Source organism: Gambusia affinis, linkage group LG02, assembly GCF_019740435.1.
Source record: "Gambusia affinis linkage group LG02, SWU_Gaff_1.0, whole genome shotgun sequence".
Classification (NCBI taxonomy): Eukaryota; Metazoa; Chordata; class Actinopteri; order Cyprinodontiformes; family Poeciliidae; genus Gambusia; species Gambusia affinis.
In genome coordinates, this window is record NC_057869.1 from 24,548,403 (window position 1) to 24,565,990 (window position 17,588).

The following is a 17,588-nucleotide window of genomic DNA, read 5'->3' on the forward strand; positions in this document are numbered from 1 at the left end:
TAAGCATTTTCAAAGAATGGATGTGTGCTGCTCTGGTACTTCCTGAGCAACAGAAAAGAGGAAGCAGGGAGTTCATGTGGAAATAGTTATGAGAAACTGACACGTTGGTCACAATATTGTAATTTACAGTGAAAAGCTATGGTGTCAGACTGATCACACACTCGACATGGAGGGCGACAGACAATACAGTAAGGCCCTGTGATCTCTGGCAGCAGAGGGGAGCGGGACTCACAGACCGAGCCCCCTGCTGCCCTCTCGTGGAGAAATACTGCACAGCATCACCGTGGCTTTATTTTTTAAAATTTGTAACCAGTAGAGAAAATTATTTTATAGGTAAAAAAATCTGTTCGTCTACTTCAACACTGATTCAATGGAAGCTCAATCTTTGACATTCGAACTGTAGATAAAGTGTTTTTTAAAGTTGAAGTCTTATCTAATTATTCAAGTTGTTTTCTTTGCTGTCTTTTACAACCATTAACTCTGATAAAAATTTGGAAATATATTAATACTATAGTGTGACAATTTGGGGTTTACTAAAAATACTTACCCTAAAGTTTGTTTTAAACCCCTGCAAGGAATGACCATCAGATATGTCTCCTAAATAATCTATACATCTATTTTTTTTGATGCAACCTTTTTGTCGCTCTTTCCAACAATAATTTAAAATCTTACTGAAAAGTCAATTTATTTTAGTAACTCATTTCAATAAGTGAAACATGATATAATTTAATTACACACACACACATACACAGTTGTTTTTAAGCCTTTATTGTAATTATGATTGTCCGCTTACAGTTAAAACACATTTAAAACTGGATTACATCAATACAATAAATAAGAACATTTCAATGCACAAATGTAGGATTAAAATGATGTTTAATACTCGTGTGTCATAAAATAACATTTTTGCATTTTGTGCATCGTTTCAGAATTATTTTTTCCTAACTTGCTAAAATTTCAATACAAGTTTTTAAAAAATTGTTCATTTTATTTTAATATCCACTGTTTTAATGTCATTGGTTTTTTTTTTTCATTTCGTTTATCAGGAAAAATATCTCCAAATTAAAAACAACATTTGTGAACTTCATACATAATCAGCAAATTTAACACAGGCTTCGATACCTATGCAGATTTATTAGGGAAAAAACTTATATATATATATATATATTTCCAGCATCGTTAATTCTATGTAAACTTTGGTTAACAAACAACCTAACTTCACAACAAAACCCCACCCAGTTGTATAAGAGCGGCCTCATTGGGCTGTGCGTCTGTAAATCCCTTCCCTCTTTAATCGGCTCTTCCCATTGGACGGCGGTGACGACAATCCTGAAACGTGCTGCCGCCCACCGAGCGGATCAAGTTTGAATGAACAGCAGCAGTCTGCTTCTGAGGTGGTAGTTGCATTTGCAGTAATTATTAAAAGTGTGTATCGTATCATCTGAGCGCCGATCAAGGATGGACATGAAGAAAAGAATTCACCTGGAGCTGCGGAACCGCACTCCGTCGGACGTAAGTTGGCCTCGCATCTCCCCCTGCGATGTTTTCACGCTGCCTAATGGAGAATATTTCGCGTGATGTCTTGGCGTGGGGAGGGGGATGCAAAGTTTCCTCCAAGTTAAAAGATGATGGAGACGTGGGGTCACATTGTTGCTTTTGGCTTCGTGTTTACACTCGACAGGTCCTCTGCTTCCAACTTTCTGCGCCGCTCCAACATTTTCAGAATGCAGCACAGTTTTTATAAACACGGCAACCAACGAGGAGCCATATTTGTAACTTTTCGTCTGCGAACCCGGTTTCCTCTCCAATACCCAGCGTTGTTCTCATTTGCTGACTGTTTTATGGGCTATCTGCGGGTCTCACCGGCAAACTTGTCCACCTAAATATTTTAAGTCGTGCACTTGGCGGGTTGCGGATGCGCATACTGGAAGTCATGAAATTATCAAACGATGCATAAAGATCATAACCTGTAGAAACTGTACCTGAAACCGTCCAGCTGAAATGGGTTTTTTCGGCATGGAGTGCATTGAAACGTTAAGCAGCTTGTAATGGGGGAGGCTGCATGCAAACCATGCAGCCTCCCCCAAAGCCTTCACAGTTCGTACAGATGGCCGAAATAACGCGCTTTCGGTACGGACCGTCAACAACCGCCAGGCTGGGCGAACGCAAGTAGGGACGAACCATAAACTCGCCCGGGGTCGGTGTAAACCACCGTGGGGGGACTTTTTTTTCTTTTTTCTTTTTAGGGATAACCAGTCGACTAACTCTGAAAAAGCGCTCCAGCCGCGTTGTTGTTGTTCCAGTTTTTCAGAACTAGGACAAGCCGCCATTTTACTCAGAAACAAAGGCATTTCGAAACACACCGAAACCCCGTCCTTTTGACACGAACGACGAACGGTTTATCATACCTTCATCTTATTAGCGATCTACACTCGTCGTTAGTCCCGACCGACAACGCTTTAGGTGAAGCAACAATGAAACGTTTGCCTGGCGGATATCTAATCGGCTTTAGCGGCCCCTCCTACTCACAAATGACCCTGTACACGACTCGTAGGTCTGCTCAGTTCCCACTGCTTTCTTTTCTCAAAATGTACATCTACGCCGCTCGGAAACCAAACACACACGTCTCCTGCTGTTCTACTGCTCAATCAACAACTTCACAAATAAGCACAGGTGTACTTTTGATCGGCTTGTCTTAAAAATAGATCTAAATGTATTATTATTTACGTAATGAAAGAAGACCCAAGACATCGCGATATTTAGAGCGGCGAGATATGTTCTGACCGCTGACTGTTGTTGACGGGCAGAGGCACGTTCAAGGTCCAAATGAAATGTCAGATAACAGCACACCTGTGACCGCAATTCTTAACATGGTAAGGTCAACTAAAGTAAGATCGAAAGTGTAAAAAATGGCTCTACTTTCATTCCGTTCTTCGCCAAATATGGCCACACCCCATGTTTATCTTTCCTTTCAAGGACCGCGACGGTATTTTATCATCTTTATGACAGAGCTGTGCCTAAGCTCTCTATATGGAGGAAGGTTGAATTGTGTCAGAAAAGTCTATCATTGAGTTTTAGTGTACTGTGCAGTTCATCACGTTAAAAAGAATAAAATATTGAAATGCACATACAAGCACCCCTAGAAAATAATTGCTGAACTTTGAAGTTCAGGTACAAAATGAAACGGTTTTTAAACAAAGCCTTAATTATAAGCCCCTAATAATAAGCCCACAAATCCCCCAAATCAGCTGATTTGCTTCTTTTGCCCCAACAAATGTAAGGTCCACAATTATTTAAATATGCTCTGCCTAGATGTGAAAGGGGCTGGGTGGGGGCTGTGCAGGCCCAGGGTGGATGGCTGGCATTTAAAAGTGACCTGCTCTATAAAACAAAAAATGACAAGCACATTTTTTGTTTAATTCAGTACTAGTCCATTTGTAACATTACAAAGTACTTGAAATATTCTGCCCACTGCATATGATCTTTACACATATTCATTTTTAAAGTTTCACGATAAACACTAACCAGATATATTGTTCTGCAGGTCAAAGAGCTTGTGCTGGACAACTGTCGCTCAAACGAAGGCAAGATCGAGGGTCTAACAGATGAGTTTGAGGAGCTGGAATTTCTAAGCACAATCAATGTCGGTCTGACAACAGTTGCTCACCTGCCGAAGCTAAAGAAACTCAAAAAGGTAAGGTCTTTCTAACCGTGAACGAGTGTAAAACTTCAGACCGTATCGGTTTTAATGGTTTTAACTGTTTCACCAGCTTGAACTCAGCGACAACCGGATCTCAGGAGGCTTAGAAGTTCTGGCGGATAAATGTCCGAACCTCACGCATCTGAATCTCAGTGGGAACAAGATAAAAGATCTTAGCACAATAGAACCATTGGTGAGTAATACCAACACATATTTATTCTCCCCACTATTCTGGACATAGGCTGTTGTGAGGCTCTAATCACATACCCTTTTGTGAAAATTCATTTTATGGTTAAAAAGTTTAAATAAAAAAAATAAAAAAACATGTAACATGATCTAATAATTTTAATTCAAACCTTTAAAACAATAACGTAACACAACAAAATATCGGAGACCAGATATTTAGATACAATCCATAAAATCTGACATTACTGTTTCTTTTCCTGGGATTTCGTCTTTCTTGTGAAGTGCACAAGCCATAGAAGTTCATTTGTGTAACACATTTCAGCAACACAGCAGTTCAAAGTTCGAACCTGCTCTGTCCTGAACAGCAGAGTAATTTTAGTGTATGTAAATATTTGTATTTTAAGCAATTAATTCTTTCAAAAAAAGTCTATATTCCTTCTTTCATTTGGTAAATATAAGTATTTTAGTAATAATTGACATAAAATAGGAAGGATTTAGTCCGAGTCCACATCAACATAAGGGAAAAAAGGTTATGTCTTTTTATAGTTTATGTAAAATAGCTGACTTCAACTTTTTTCATGTGGCTGATCAATTGTAGGTAGCAATAGGTGTGGGAGGGGCAGAGGTGCATTATTCTTAATTTAAAAACCTTTAAACCAAAAAGATTGCAGGAGGGTTTTTAGCTTTCCAACTCTGTGCACGCTGTAAATAGCGTCGCTGTAAACACGTCCGTGGAGAAAATGCGTCTTTCTAAAGTGTTCATTTAACCGTTTTGCTCTCTCTTGGCAGAAAGAATTGGGGTCCCTGAAAAGCCTCGATCTGTTCAACTGTGAAGTAACAAATCTGAACGAGTACAGAGACAACGTGTTCAAGCTCCTACCGCAGCTCACGTACCTAGACGGCTACGACAAAGAAGACAAAGAGGCCCCCGACTCCGATGCCGAGGTCTACGCCGAGGGCTTAGATGATGAAGACGACGATGAAGATGGTAGGTGTAAGGCAGCTCAAGACGGTAGCTTCTTCTTTCTTTTCTTTTTTTTTAGGTAATTTTTTTAGCACCATTTAAGTTACCACTTTTGACTTTTAAAAATCTGCTTTTACCAACATGCAGATGAAGAAGAGGACGATGAGGATGCCCCACCTGGAGACGAGGAAGACGAAGAAGGAGAGGATGATGAAGAGGAAAATGAAGAAGAGGAGGAAGAGGACCTGAGTGCGGAGGTGGGTGATTGTTATTCGATTATGTGTACATATGTATGTTGTTTTTTTTTTCCAAATCACAGCATAGTGAAGGAAGCCCCTCTCATTTTTCCACCCTTTTCTTTGAATGAAGGAGGAAGAAGAGGAAGACTTGAATGACAGAGAGGTTGATGATGAAGATGAAGAAGGCAAGTACAAATGGAGATCGTTGATACACCTGAACCTTTCCCCACTTTCAATCTGATTATTCTGTTTAAATCTTACACTACAATTAGCACCAACTGCAAAACATTTCTTCACTGGTTTGGTTGTGCAAAATAAAAAAGGACAGAGTTGTGAAAATGATTCTACTTTAACACGCTGTAGTTTATGCCTTTTTTCTCCCCCAGTTTTTTTTCCAACTAATTGGTTTGAAAAAAAACTCCCTCACTGACTAAAGTACAATCACTGGGCCATGACCCGAACATCAGCAGAAGTGGCGATTTGGGGCTAAACTGAATCTTGGCATTCTTGTTTTTTCTGGTGTAACTGGACCAAAGATAGAACCATTAAAAAAAAAAAAGATCTAAAAGATAACCCCATCAGAGACTTGCCTCCATGTTGCTAAAGTTTTAGCGTTTTAACGCATAATGACAGTTGTTACTGTCATTATGCAGTAGCAAGTGCATAATGACATAAGGGGGAGCTGCAGTTAACTTGAGGTTGTTAAATTGACACTGAGTTGGGCTAAATCTGCTTTACTTTTTCAGCACCGTATTCAGAAAATAGATTAATAATAATGAAATATGCACCAAATTTGAAGAAAAATTCACCTGATTTTCAATAGGAAGCTTAATTTCACTCTTATTTTCCAGAAGAAGAGCGAGGTCAAAAGAGAAAACGGAACCTGGATGAAGAAGGGGAGGAAGACGAAGACGACTGAGAGTCCTGCGTAAGCCTAGTTGTGAACTGTTTTAAACTTGTTTCTCCTGTTCTCTTCCCTACAAACCCAAATGCCCCCCTGTCCCTCCTCCCAGTTTCATATTGCAGTAGGAGTGTTCCTTTTGTTGATTTTTTAAATTTTTTAATTTTTTTTGATTATTGGCCAGTCAGGTTGATGGGACGGCTTCCCGCACCTCTAATAATCCCATGTTCCAGTCTCAACAGTCCACTTTTACCTGCTTTGTGGACACCTGTTTTGTAAAATTAAACAATAGCAGAGATAAAAAAAAAATCTTTTTTGAAAAGAAAATGGTTTTGTTTTCTCACTGTTTATGTAAGACAAGTTTCAGATAACTTATGCATTTTAAAAGGCTTCCCCTTCGACAACAGAAATAATAATAATATAAAAATAAAAAAAAGAGTGCATGTCTTATACATTTTAAAGTCAACTACTGGATTTCATGTATGGCTGTCATTTCCTTGTCTTAAATGTATTGTTTTGCATCATACCTATTTTTGTTTTTTCTTTTATGATGCAAGTTATGTATTTGTAGTGTCACCGATAAGCCAATACTCTCTGCTGTCCTGGTGTGAACCTTTTTGTCTGAACGTGCACAGTGTGACCCTGGCAGGGCTTTTTCTTTTTTTTTCTTTTTTTTTAAAGGAAAAAAAAAAACAAAAACAAAAAAAAACACAACAAATTATGGCACCAACATGTCTGCCTTTGTCAAAGCCGCTCCTCCTCCTGAAACCCTCAGCTTTGATAGTTCGGAAATTACGTGTTCTTGTAAATAATGACCAAATCTATTTTTTTGTATTCTCTTTGATGACGGCAGACATTGAACAGACAACTGAGGTGAAACTATGAATTGTAATAAAATATTAAATATGTATGCTGCTTTATCTAAAATGGCGCAGTGGGAAATTTCTGGGATTTGAACTTTATATGCATAATCCTTCCATGAAAAGATGATGTTTGCCATCAGAACTTATTGTTTTTTGGGTTTTTTTCCCCCATGTTTTTACTCTTATCCTCTTTTTAAAAAAAAAAATTTTATGGGACACATGAAGGTGACCATGTTTGAGCTGGTGGTGTTAGTGTAGAGAAGAGTAATTGGTGTTAATTGGAAGTTACAACTGCAGTGCATACGCATTTAAATATGTTATTTCAAAGTGTAAAAAATTGGAACACAGTCAATGAATTGGACTTTGCTCTCATAGATTGCAACGGCCGAATTGGCCCACCTCGGAAATGTTTCGCTCTGATAAATCCAGTGTCATCATCCAAATTTTGTTTCTCTTTTTCTCTCCCATTCACTTCAATAAATCCTTTTTATATAAACTATTTGAAATGTTGTGCTTCTTTCTTGCTGTGAAAGTCAAGTGCGGGTGTGGTTCTTGTAGTGTAGTCATGAAAATATGAATTTTATTTTAGAATCAAATTCTAAAGAAAAAAAAAAAGAAAAAGATGAATTGTGTTTCCGGTATTTTTCTTATGTTCTCAAAATGACAAACGCAGCAGCATCCACACTCTCAATATGTATTAAGTAGGAGTTATAGTAGCTACGTACTGCTGATAAAAGGACATTAAATCACTTCTATAAAAGAAGGGCCTCTTAGGGTTGTGCTTGTCGGCATAGTGCTGTGACAACCTCAGAAAAGCAAGTTTTGCTGCCCATCAGCTGGAAAGCGTATTAGAGTAATTTCAAAAGGCTGTGAAACTCATCACTTCACTTCAGTCAGGGGAAAAAAAACAAAAAAAAGGATTCATTTGTGGGAAACACTTCAGACATTTTCCAGTCTCCAGAGAAGGGGATGCACCAGTTTATTCTGACAAAATGTTTAGAAAAGCTGCGAAATCCCAGGCGCTGCGACTCAGACTTTACAGACCTCAGCTGGCATGCCAAATGCAAAGAAACCTGAGATCAAAGGAAATATGTTATCCTACAGTTAAACCCAATCATTTGTGTTCATTTTTTTTAACTGGCTTCATTAAAATGTCAAATTGAAGGGGAAAATAAATACGTAAATAAAATCTGTCCCTTGTTTAGGAATTTTTAAACGAGTAGTTGGACGGAACAGACTCAAGTTTACTATCTTTTCTGTTTTTTGTTTACAGAATCTGAGGTGCGATATGATGCAAACACGTTTCATTGATTTGTTAAAAATTATCAAAGCAAACATGCCATTCGGCTACCTACTCAGAACTTCCTGCCTCCCCTTCTGATGTCTACCGTATTGCAGCCCTTTTTCAAAACCTGCAAACACACATGCACCATATGACACTATTATACTCCCTGATGATTCATCCTAGAGATTTGAACCTTACATTTCTGCAAGGATGTGATGAGCAAAGCATGTGCTTCTTAGCTCCAAACCTACCTGTTATACTTTCTTCTCTTTCGTCTGGTGGATTCTTCCTTTTTCTTTGCCTCGCTACGGGAAGCAGAATCCAAGACAACAAAAGGTTGGCTGGAATTTAGCTTGCATAGAAAAGCCAGCTGTTAAAATACTGCTAATCAAGTGTAATTTAGGGCCATCTAAAGCATTAAATAGAGGCACTTAAACTGCAGTGCAGCCAAGGTTTGCTGTTACATGTGAATTAGAAACAGGTGACTAAAGCAGAATGACAACTAAAAGCAAACGCATCCCCAGTTACAGTCGTATAATTAGCTGCTCCACACAGAGTTTGCATCGTTTCAGTCACATATATACAGCACTATCTATACAGCATCGAAACCGTTACTTTTGCCATGTTATACAAAAAAGAAATGTAAAAAAATGGATTAATAAGTAGGCAAGTTGTCAGCGAAAAAAGTTAAAATGCGTCAAATAAATGGAAGCAAATGTTCGCCACCCTCAAATCTTTTAAATGTCCCACTAAAAAGCAGCCTCAGTGGAGGACAAATGTGAGTAGTTACACATGTCCACCATCTGTGTTCTCTACTTCTGCACTATTTGAACACAGAGTACAAAACCGAAGCATCCACTCTTCTCAGGAAAAGACGGGATTTGTGGCGCTATGAGTCGGTGTTGAAAAGTCATTTTATACCAGCAGGTGAAAGAAAGCAGTTACAGGATAAGCAGCTTTTTTAAGGGAAAACAACAACAACAACAACAACAAAACCACAATCCATGTCTGCAAAATGCTTCTCTGTTTGACAGGTGTGAAACTACTTCACCTCTGTTATTCTGGGATAATGCTGCAGCTTACTGCAAACTGCACGGGCTGTGGGAGGATGGGTAGGAGTCTTTCTATCATCCTGTTTTGGCTTAACAGAAAGTGAGAAAGAGGGAGATTTAGTCAGAAACACAGGATAGGTGTAGGGGCTTTTTTTCTCTTTTTTTTTTGCATTTCTAACAAGGCATTTCCACACAAAGAAAAGGTCAGGGAAAATGGCACAAATGTCTATGTGCCGAAGTTAAAAATAAATGCACAGCTATCTCCATAGAGGAAACAGGGAATGTACTATATATATATTTACATATATATATATTTTTTCCCCCCAATTGATCACATTTTAAACTGGAAGTCCCTGACTTGCCCGTTCTTCATCATAATGATAATAAATACTACTATAAGAGTCCAGTAATTGCATCGGTTAAGACGTTATCCAACAGTTTATTTGTACTCTATGCAGGAAAGTTCTTTAAAAAAAAAGAAGAAAAAAAAAAAAGAAAAAGCAACATGGCGGGACTCGGACGCTATTTGGAGGTCAGAATCGGGGAGCAAAGGAAGCAGCTTTGCCAGTCCACAAGGCTCGGAGGTCAGACGTCTTTGGGGTTAACGTTTTTCAGGTTGTTGAGCTCCAGCTCCAACTGGCGTATTCGTACGTCCTTTGTGGTCAGCTCCTCCTTCAGCCGCCGCAGCTCATCCTGCTGCCGGAAAAACATTCGTAGGAGCTACGCAAAAAAAGAAAACAAAAAACAAAAACAAACTCAACCAGATGACACATCTAATGAGGTGAGGACTACAGCAGTGGTTCCCCTCACCTCCAATTCTGGAAATATGTTTATTTTGATGTGCACAAACTCTAGTGCAAACCTCTCATGCAACTGAGATCTGACATCCCATGACCCACAATATTCCAGGACTTTATTAGCTGAATTAAAAATACCCTCTGAAGCGTTAAAAAACAAACAAAACAAAAACAAAGGGGGTGGATGGCTTTACTGTGTGCAGATCCACAAACCTCATTCTCTGTCCTGGGTGGGACATTCTCCAGCAGGTCAATCCCATTCACCACCACACTCTTCTTCTCCTTCGCCGGGGCTTTAAAAACTAACTGGTTTGGTCTGTGGTAACCGTCCTTCAGAGACATCAGCACTGGGTCTGTCAGAAGCAAAGGTCAAGGGTCAATCGTGTGAAAACTGGGAGGTTTTAAAGAAGAATCTAAGACTTTCCAGGCCTGGAATCGCTGCAATGGTTTTCTGTTTGTCAAATGGCAAGATGTAAAATCTTGCTGATGGGCTGAAGGACATCGAATGGTCCTGGATGGAAATACATTTCAGATTTGCCAGTTCGACATGAATCATGTGATCCCCTCAGGTCATCCCAGTCCCGTTCACTCTGTGTTCTCAGGACCAGAGCCAAACAAGAGAGGAAGCAGCATTTATTTTCTATGTGCCTCTTGAACAAAGTGCCTGAAATCCTGAGATATTCACAAACTTTTGGGACTCTTAAACCAAAACCGGAATCATCACTATAGCTTTCTGTACAGGACGAAGTTTGTTTTATCATCTTGGTGATAATGTTTTAGCATTATACATCTTAAAATGTTATTTAACACTTCTTTTTGTGGGATTGCGTTTCCGTTGTTTTTTTTTTTTATGCTTTTACGCTATGCGTCGTTCTTGTTTTATATGTATGATATATTTTCTTTGTCAGGTAGTCATAAATCGTCATTTTGATTTCCAATTGCTCTTAACCAGACAAACCAACAGACTACAGTTTGAGAGACTGATGGATAAAGTGTTTCTGATCTGGTGGCCAGCCTCACCGGAGCACCACAGGGGACTGTACTCTGACCACTCCTTTTCACTGTTTACACCATTAGCTCCCAGTACAAAGCAGAGTCTTATCATCTGCAGAAATACTCAGATGATTCTGCAGTTGTTGGGTGTATCTGAGTCTATCGACAAGAATCTGAGTACAAAGATCTGATGGAGCACTTTGTGGAATGATCTGAAATAGGAAAAGCACAAAGGAGACGAGTGTAGATTTCAAGAGAAATAAGGTTCGGTTAAATCCCATTTCCATCCCGGGAGAAGAAGTGGAGGTGGTTGAGGAGCATAGATACCTCGCGGAGAATAAAGTAGTCTTTAATTTAAAAGTGTTGTGAAAAATGGTACCATTTCGATGAACTTGCCTCACCTTGCTAGTACAGTGTGCTTGTGGCCAAACTGAAAGGATACGCGATTTTCAGTCTGGCCTCTGTGATGCTACAATCAACTTTAAAAACATATTCTCTAAGAACATTTTGTAAGACGCATCCAACACAACACAACACAAAGAGTGATGCAGTGAGAATGTAGTAAGTGCATTCTTTATGTACAATATGTAAAATATTTCATCGACACTGTTAGTTTTTGTTTTTCTTGCGTCTAATTCTTCTAATTTCTGTTACTCAACCACCATGCACACTTTAAAAATCAGTTTTACTTTATTTTACTATATAGCTGATGAAACAAAAACACTTGCGTACTTGAAGAAAGCTTAATCAGCTTCTGTTTTTTGGCTGCACAGGCACTGACTTCTGCTGAGACATCCCCCATGAGGACGGTACTCGGAGTGAAGCAGAAAGGTTTGACTCTCAGAGAGACGGACGAGAAAAGCGACTCTTACGGCTCGCACGCCGGCAGGAAGACTGTTCACTCGGCGACATGAAAAAACCAAGAGAAGCAGCATTGCTCCTGGTTTTGAGTAATTTAGTCCTCCATGTAGATTAACAATTGGTGTGCTGATGCAAGAAGATGGTGCGTCTAGAGTGAACACCAGAGGGAATGAGTGGTCGGATGACGAGTGGAGCCGTAGTATTATCAGGCAAATCCTGAATCAAATTAAAATGATGGATCTCTTGTCTTTTTAAAAATTTTTATTTGTTGGAGTTGAGAAGCAGCTGAGTGTTTTGTTTACCTCTATCAATCCCACTTAGCCACTCGCTGGCGGACAAGGCAGGTTCGGTCCCGGCTGTCATTGGATAAATGTCCTCCTGGTATGTATCTGACTGTTAACACACACATTTTCAGATGATTTAGCTTCTGCTCTGTGCAACTTATTCACTAATCGTTTGAAGCAGCACATTGTTTTATGGCATGGACAAACAGGCTTTCAAAGAGAAACATAAAATCTGACTATATCTTTCATAATCACTCATTACAAAATGTTTAAATTTTAGAGACTTCTTCGACTAAAAACCCACCTGTTTAGAGTTGAATTTGAAACATAATCAATTCTGAATTTAATGATGGCACTTAACTTAATGCAATGTTTTGATTGTTGATTCTATGTTGCATTGTGTTTCTGTGTTTCGTATGATGCAAAGCACTTTGAAATGCCTTGCTGCTGAAATGTGCTATACAAAAAGAAATTTGATTGATTGAATGACTGATTTGAGTATATTTGATCTAGCAAAGTTTTAGCAAGAAGCTAAGAAAATCCTCTCTTTAAATCTAATTAAAGATCTATAGGAATAAGTGACATTTGTGAAGAATTTTATTAACTTTGAACTTTTATCAGGTATTTCTTACAAACAAGGATTGTGTGATACTGGAAGTTATTTTTTTGTCTTTCAACTTTTGACTGAAATGTTGGTTCATTGTTATTTTTGAAATAGCTGAACTCTGCTGGAAGAGGGAGGGTATTAGTGAACATCAATTTTTAAGTCTTCCCACAGAGTGGCACTTATATTTTAGGTCTCAGTAAAACGCATGGACATAATTTGATCTAAATCGTCGCATTGTAGCTCTTGATGAGTTTCTAAAATATCTTTTCAAACCTTACCCTGCTTTAAACCTCTTCACAACTCTCTCCTTGACTTGTCTGCTCTGTCCTTTTGTCTATGTGATGTCTGATGCATTCACAGATTAATTCACTGAAAGCTGGCCTCTGTTTTGCACTGGATTTTTGTCTGGCCTCAGAGTAAAGAGGGCTTCCGCACTTTTCCGATTTTTATTAGTGAAATATGTGGGAGCAAATTTTTCTTTTCAACCTAACAAAGTTATGGTCTCTCCAGTTCACCAAATCCTAGCAAAAGACATTGAATTCTGTGGATGCAGCGTGTTTGTATTGCACTTCTGCAAGGTACTGAGCATCTGATTGTGGTGAAAGAACACACTCACTCTTCTTGGCACAATCATAGAAATGGGTTCGATCAAACCCTTGAGGGTGACAAGTTTGTAGAAGCGGTACACCTCGCAGGCCGCCACATCCAGCCCGTGCTTTGGCATCACACCTGCACAGGAGATCAGACGAACACGGTGATGCAGTTAGCTTGACAACAAAAAGCATGGCAAACCAGAATATCATCAGCAGGATGCATAAATCCATCTGTCATATGACATCCCTGGACAAGCTACCGGAGCTCTTTACACTGCCAATCATGCAGCTCATTTTCAGTCTTCCTAGTACTTCTTCCATGTCTCAACACTGTTAATAAAGATGAATTTCCTTCACCGTAGACATCGGATCAAGCCCCGGCTTACCCAGTCCTTTCTGTGGGGCTGGAGAGCGGAACTCCATTAGATACTGGATGTACGGCTTCTCTGTGGTGATTTCAAAGTAACGAATGTTGCCATCGCCCTGCAGAAAAATAACACGGTTAAGTCTTCAATTTTCACAAATTACGACGCGCTAATCACGTGACAGATTCGAAGAGGTGCTGACCTTGCCTGCCAGGTACAGCATGTGTGTGTCCGCGTCGTAGTAGGGGAACAACAGTCCTGAGAGGCCGTCTATGTCCTCCTCCACAATAGGCATGGACAAATCTTCCTGACAGGACAAAAACGGAGAGAGTTAAACGCATCCAGCCACCCACTCCTCCCACCGCGGCATCATGGAGAGAGGCCACACGGAGGCACCGCCCGACCTGATCCCAGAAAGCAATCTGCCTGGTGTTCCAGCGAGAAACCCCCGTGGTGAGCAGCCGCTTCATGTTCCCTAGGAAGACCACTCGGTTCACACGGTGGTTCTTGTAACTGGCTTGCTGGTGGGAGGGGCACACAATGACACAGTCGAGCTTCAGTATGAGTATGAAATCCTTTTAAATGCAAATATTGCAATGATGTGGGCATAAAAAAAAAAAATTTATCTTATAAACACAACCATAAAAATCTGACATTTAAGAAATGATTTTGTGCTCTCCTTTCTGCCTATGTTGCCTTAATTTGATGCCTTGGGTTTGATGCAGAAGGCAGGAGGCACACGGGTCTCATCAAAGCCATTGTTGATGCAGTTTCATTTGATAGCACAGGAAAAGACCGGGTCTGTTCCAGGCCACTCCAAATGATGATGCTCAGGAAGGAAGGAGCACATTTCTCAAATGGAGTAAAATGGCTCTTTCCGAGCATCAAGACAAAATGACGGCTCCATTTAATAATTTTTTTTCTGCTTGTCTCCTATATTTGTGGTTATAATAAAGCACTCACAATGGATAGCGATCCATATAAAAAAATAAATTTGCTTTACGTAGAGGAGCAGTACGTGTATGTATTGATTTTAACTTCTTTAACTGACTGAAATGATATGTTACTTTTTCTGGCCAGGCGGCAGAGAAAGAGCTTACAAAAAATAGAAGATCTGAATAATATGAAGGATCTTATATTTTGGAAGAACACGAACAGAACCAGCAGCAGTTAGACCGAGGAATTATTTCATGTAGGTGGTGACAAAAATGTAACCTGGAGGACTCTCCCAGAGCGTGGCTCAATGACACGCAGCTTCTTGTCTTTGCAGCTGGTGGCCAGCAGGCTGCCGTCTGTATTAAAGGACATACTCAGGATGACGTCAGTGTGGCAGTCGATCATTTTCACCGGCTCCCCTGTCTCCAGGTTCCAGATGAGGACCTGAGACACCAGGAAGAGTTTTTAAAATTTTTTTTATTTCAAGGAAATCCGTTAGAAACTGGGCATCAACCAGAGACGTGACGCTTTGCGCACCTTATAGTCGTAGCCGGCGCTGAAGAGGATGCCGCTGCTGGTCGGATGCCACTCGATCAAACCCACTCGTCTGCTGTGACCGTACAGCTCCAGGACCGCCTCCGTCATGTTACGCCTCAGACCTCCTTCTGGGATCTCCCATACTCTGACCTGAAAAAAATAAAAATAAAAAAAATCCATAGAGCATAAAATTACTGGACATTTTTTTGGGGCTACTTCTGTTAAATCTTACTTGTGATGTCTGAAGTCATCGTGGTGTGATAATAATATGTACCTAATAAAGTGGCCAGTGAGAGTAAACAAAACAAAAACATCCACATGGACTTCTGTCCTTGTAATCTTCATGTACCTGCAGCTCTTTTTGTCAGAAGCCATGTAGTGTTTTCCAAAGCTATAGTATAACTACGACCTCAAAAAGAATCAAAATCATATTACTGAAGATCCATCGGATCAAAAATAGCACGAGCTATCAATGTAGCCTGCCGCTTCGGGATTAGAGCAGATTACTGAAAGGGCCCGAGGCTCGGCCGTGGATCAGATCAGATTATAATTCAACAAGTGGAAGTACTACACAGAACGACTACGGCTTTGCCGAGCTTAGGAACGAAGAGTAACATGTGGATGTACGGGACGGAAAATCTCCCATGAGGGTTTTATAGTTGTGATGCAAGGAGAAAGTTAAAGACTAATGGGGTTTTAAAGCAAGATCTAACTTTGTGTTGCAGAATTTTTCGTGTGATTAAATTTCAAGTCTGACCGCTTGCCATTTTAAGCACAACTCCTGAAAACAAATATCCAAACAGAAACTTGCGTTAAACAATTTTTAGCCCTATATGGCCTGACCAGGTCACTTTCTGTATTCAGACAATAGATAGAAATAAAATCATAAATTTATACATAAATATAAAAACCAGAGGTGGTGTGTCACTAACCGAGGTGTCTTCAGAGCAGGAGGCTATGACGTTTTCAAAAAACGGATTCCACTTGATGTCCAGCACATTGCCCTGGTGGCCGCACACCTTCGGGTAATGAGAGTCCAGACGGCCAGCCTGAAAAGAAAAACCCAGACGGTCCCGAGTTAACATTGACTTCCTCTGTTCTAAAACAAATAGCATGCATGGGAAATTAATCCCAAAATATGAGCCAGTACCAAGATTCTTGGGTTGTTCACAATAAGAGGTAAATGAAAATCAACATTTTTCCCAAAAGAAAACACGTGTATTAACATACATTTTACAGGTTAAAACACACAAATCATGTAAAAATAACTGAGTGATGTTGCTCAATAATGCTTGAACACAAAGCAGACCTGAGTGGGACGTTTGAGGCAGGTTAGTGTTATTGCAATGACCTGCTGAGTCCACAGAGGGGCACTGGCTCATAGCACCCAGTGACAGACACCAATCAGGAACCATTATGTTGTTATGAATGTTTCATGTCACTTCAGTCCACTGACCTGCTTTTTATTTCCTTAGAGATTTGTGTTTGAGCCGCACGACGGTATAAATTTGTGAAATGCAGCATGCTTGCATGCATGACCTCAACGAACTCTGCAGGTCTCCTCTGTTATTCTAACGCTACAGTTAGTATAGCATTGTGTATGAACGAAAATATACATTTCAGGAGAGGAAACAATGCTTTAAAAAACGTGTTTTGCACCAATTCCCCCAACATGGTGGCACGTTTGCTGCAGGAGGAAGAGTTTTTGTTCAATCAAAATATGAAGAAAGAGCAAAGACGACAAAATCACAAGCCTGGATTGCTGTAGAAAGTATTTTACGTCGACGAAACCAAGAATTATAAACATTATTGTATTGATAAGTATAAATAGGGAATTTAAGCTCTTTTGGATAGTCTTGCAAAAGCATTAGATCACAAATAATCACAAACATAGTATTTTGAGGGGAGATTTCAGAGGATAGGCAGACAGAAAGACCATGACTGTAAATCACTGCATCAGGTGACTGGGGGTGAAAAAGCTGATCAAAATCAAACATCCATGAAAGGAGAAAAATAAATAATTTTTCGAAAAATAATATTTATCGCAGTTTGTTGAGTTACTCAAATTTTTATTAGGTGCCTTCAGGCAGCACAGCATCAGGCGCCTTCAAGAAGTATGGATGCTTTGTGCGTACACAACTCTGCAAAAAGAGGAAAAAAAAAAGTTTTGTCAGTTGTCTCTGCAGCAGTCTTTAATTAACAGCAAAGAAATAAGTGTCCTACAAACAAATGGTATTGGAGGGCTCCGGGACTGTAATTATGTTGCATTTAACCAAAGCAAATCAAAGACAGCCGTCCCCTTCATTAGGACTTCAGGAAATTGTGACTTTGGAGAAAAGGGGGTTTCATGATTTTATTTAACTACTGACCAGGAAACCACACAACCCTTTGTGAGACATCAGGGCTCTTCAGTTCACTTCCTCAG

At 39.8% G+C, this 17,588-nt stretch overlaps 2 protein-coding genes across 11 annotated transcripts in view; one reads left to right on the forward strand and one right to left on the reverse strand.

Moving 5' to 3' along the window:
• The first annotated feature begins 762 nt into the window (after positions 1-762).
• Positions 763-7,352, forward strand: anp32a (acidic (leucine-rich) nuclear phosphoprotein 32 family, member A). 3 transcript variants are annotated; one of them, XM_044134113.1, is made up of 7 exons: positions 763-1,512; positions 3,545-3,694; positions 3,771-3,893; positions 4,676-4,874; positions 4,998-5,107; positions 5,220-5,274; positions 5,941-7,352. In XM_044134113.1, the coding sequence occupies exons 1-7, from the start codon at positions 1,459-1,461 to the stop codon at positions 6,006-6,008; spliced, it is 759 nt and encodes a 252-aa protein (XP_043990048.1). In that variant the 5' UTR covers positions 763-1,458; the 3' UTR covers positions 6,009-7,352. The 3 variants fall into 3 exon arrangements, with proteins under 3 accessions (XP_043990048.1, XP_043990057.1, XP_043990065.1); XM_044134122.1 differs by having other exon boundaries at positions 5,944-7,352; XM_044134130.1 differs by lacking the exon at positions 763-1,512 and adding an exon at positions 1,519-2,873.
• coro2ba (coronin, actin binding protein, 2Ba) overlaps positions 7,060-17,588 on the reverse strand; it is a 38,846-nt gene continuing 28,317 nt past the window's right edge. For 6 of the 8 annotated variants that reach the window (XM_044134081.1, XM_044134071.1, XM_044134052.1 and 3 more), the window contains 10 exons: positions 16,096-16,212; positions 15,164-15,313; positions 14,906-15,070; positions 14,095-14,211; positions 13,893-13,997; positions 13,712-13,808; positions 13,349-13,461; positions 12,144-12,234; positions 10,201-10,340; positions 9,605-9,910 (listed from right to left, as the gene is read on the reverse strand). In XM_044134081.1, the coding sequence (XP_043990016.1) occupies positions 9,776-9,910; positions 10,201-10,340; positions 12,144-12,234; positions 13,349-13,461; positions 13,712-13,808; positions 13,893-13,997; positions 14,095-14,211; positions 14,906-15,070; positions 15,164-15,313; positions 16,096-16,212 (1,230 nt within the window). In that variant the 3' untranslated portion in view covers positions 9,605-9,775. Of the gene's footprint in view, positions 9,911-10,200; positions 10,341-12,143; positions 12,235-13,348; positions 13,462-13,711; positions 13,809-13,892; positions 13,998-14,094; positions 14,212-14,905; positions 15,071-15,163; positions 15,314-16,095; positions 16,213-17,588 lie in introns of all 8 variants that reach the window. The other 2 variants (XR_006372335.1, XM_044134037.1) reach the window with 2 other exon arrangements.

What these genes read in the sequence shown, in the direction of transcription:
- anp32a (XM_044134113.1), top strand. Translation starts at nt 1,459, where the DNA reads ATGGACATGAAGAAAAGAATTCACCTGGAGCTGCGGAACCGCACTCCG. An exon ending in AGCTAAAGAAACTCAAAAAG is followed by an intron (nt 3,695 to 3,770) that starts GTAAGGTCTTTC and finishes CTGTTTCACCAG; the next exon opens with CTTGAACTCAGCGACAACCG. An exon ending in TGATGATGAAGATGAAGAAG is followed by an intron (nt 5,275 to 5,940) that starts GCAAGTACAAAT and finishes CTTATTTTCCAG; the next exon opens with AAGAAGAGCGAGGTCAAAAG.